The sequence below is a fragment of the Crocodylus porosus genome, unplaced genomic scaffold (genome assembly GCF_001723895.1).
Source record: "Crocodylus porosus isolate Cpor-Errol unplaced genomic scaffold, CroPor_comp1, whole genome shotgun sequence".
NCBI lineage: Eukaryota > Metazoa > Chordata > Crocodylia > Crocodylidae > Crocodylus > Crocodylus porosus.
Window position 1 is genome coordinate 88,220,211 of NW_017728918.1, and position 2,491 is coordinate 88,222,701.

The 2,491-nt window shown below is 54.3% G+C and overlaps 1 protein-coding gene across 1 annotated transcript; it reads left to right on the forward strand.

The window, feature by feature from the left end:
- The first annotated feature begins 56 nt into the window (after positions 1-56).
- Positions 57-2,012, forward strand: GPR6 (G protein-coupled receptor 6). The gene has a single exon (XM_019538186.1). The coding sequence runs from the start codon at positions 57-59 to the stop codon at positions 1,050-1,052; it is 996 nt and encodes a 331-aa protein (XP_019393731.1). The 3' UTR covers positions 1,053-2,012.
- Positions 2,013-2,491: the final 479 nt, after the last annotated feature.

Below are 2,491 nucleotides of genomic sequence, written 5' to 3' on the forward strand. Positions count from 1 at the left end.
CGCGGACAGGGGCTCCGCGTCGCTCCCCGCGCTTTTCCCGCCACTTCGGCCGGGCCATGGAGGGCAACGCGTCGGCGGGCGGCAGCGCGGCGCCCCTGCCCTGGAGGGCGGGCGGCGGCCCCAACGCGTCGCTGGAGCTGGCGTCCCGCCTGGCGCCGGGGCCGGGCGGCACTATCAGCCCGTGGGACATCATGCTGTGTGTGTCGGGCACCGCCATCGCGGCCGAGAACGCGCTGGTCGTGGCCATCCTCGCCTACAGCCCGGCGCTGCGCACCCCCATGTTCGTGCTGGTGGGCAGCCTGGCCACTGCTGACCTGCTGGCGGGATGCGGCCTCATCCTGCACTTCGTCTTCCGCTACGCCGTGCGCTCCGACACCGGCAGCCTGCTCACCGTGGGCTTTCTGGTGGCTGCCTTCGCTGCCTCGGTCAGCAGCCTGCTGGCCATCACAGTGGACCGGTACCTGTCGCTGCACCGCGCGCTCACCTATGGCTCAGAGCGCACGGCGCTGCGCCTGCACGCCCTGCTGGGCGCCACCTGGGGTGCGTCCGCCTGCCTGGGGCTGCTGCCAGTGCTGGGCTGGAACTGCCTGGGCGAGCGTGCAGCAGCCTGCAGCGTGGTGCACCCACTGACCCGCAGCCACGTGCGCCTGTTGGCCGCCGCCTTCTTCGCTGTCTTCGCACTCATGCTGCACCTCTACGTGCGGATCTGCAAGGTGGTGTGCCGCCACGCACACCAGATAGCCCTGCAGCAGCACTTCCTGGCCGCCTCCCACCTGGTGGCCACCAAGAAGGGCGTGTCCACACTGGCCATCATCCTGGGGACCTTCGGGGCCAGCTGGCTGCCCTTCGCCATCTACTGCGTAGTGGGCGAGCCAGGCTACCCCTCCATCTACACCTACGCGACCCTGCTCCCCGCCACCTACAACTCCATGATCAACCCCATCATCTACGCTTTCAGGAACCAGGAGATCCAGCGGTCCCTCTGGGTCCTCTTCTGTGGCTGCTTTCACTCCAAAGTGGCCTTCCGCTCCAGGTCCCCCAGTGACGTGTGAGGGGCTCTTCTCTGGCCAGCCCCTTGTGGCCTCTGGGGCCCAAGACTGGACTCATCCCACAGTGGCAAGGTGCTGGCCACATGCTCCAACACTGGCACTTTATACATAGGGACGGAAAGGAAGCAAGCTTCGTTTGTCAACCAAGGGGCGGTCAGTTCTGTGGGATGTGTGGGGACGCATCTGGGAAGCTGCATCACATGTGTCAAGCGAAGACAAGGAAGTGAACATGCTACATAGGAACTGCCATTGACTGGGGCAGCCCCTAGGGCCATGCAGCCCAGCCTCCTGTCACAGTGGCAGAGACCTGAGGCTGACACAGAGGGAACTGGGCCTGACCAGGGTGGGGTTTCCCCACTATTTCTCATCTGCAGCCTCCAGCATTTCATATAGTCATAGAGAAGCAGGGCTGGAAGGGACCAGCCCAAGGCAGGATCAGCTCTATCCAAACCATCTCATACAAACCATAATCAAAACTCTACCTTTAAGGTCTACAAAGTTCTCCTTCAGAGGCTGTGCTCCCTAACACCCGCTTCATGATAGCACTTTATTTCTAGCTGCTGAACTGCCAAAAACAGTGTTGCCCTGTTCCAGGGCAGGGAGAAAAGTGACCATGTTTTGTTGGTGTGTATGCGTGTGTGTGTGTGTGTGTGTGTGTGTGTGCACGTGCGTGCACGTGCATTTAAGTATCTTTTGCTGCACCCCATTGATAAGTTATAACATTTTGTATGCAAAAAAATTAATAATAAACCTACTGAACATGTTTTGTTATTCTGTGTGTTCAAGTGATTCCAGGGATATAAGCCTTGAGAATTGACCAGATGAATAAGCACTCCCTGCTTTCCTTTTAAAAACTTGACTGTTCTTTATACCCAAAGACACTGTGGTTTGCCTCCACAGAGGAACTCTCTCATAAAAGAAATGGTTGTGTTAGTTTTGTTTTGTTGCTTTCCCTATATTTATTTTTTAGCAAGAAAGTACTTCAATAAACATGGATTATTTGGTTCTAGTTCTCAGAAGCTCCCACCTTTTATTTAGAGGTTAGTTGGAAATTAAAATGATACATCAAAAGAAGTCTTATGAGAAAGGGAAAAAAAAAGCACAATGCCAGCTTAAGTCTAAGCTAGCAAAAAATAAATTAATTAATCAATCACAATGTGTTCCCTGAAAGCCTGTACATAATACATTGGCTTCCTTTGCCATTCACAATTCTGAATTTAACTGTATCCCATTTTCTACCCTGCTTGATTGAACCCTAATGTAACACTCAAATGGGAGCAATCATTTAAATGCAGTTTTGATGTCTGCTTGGAGGAATTTAACAGTTTGGTGGCAACACACTGATTTTTTCCAGGAGCCTACAAAGGTGAACACTCCTCATCAGCTTGTAAGGATTTGTTCACCAGAGTTCAAATTTCAGACAACTAATTTACTGTTCATGG

Coding starts and splice junctions, on each gene's coding strand:
- GPR6 (XM_019538186.1), top strand. CDS start 57: ATGGAGGGCAACGCGTCGGCGGGCGGCAGCGCGGCGCCCCTGCCCTGG.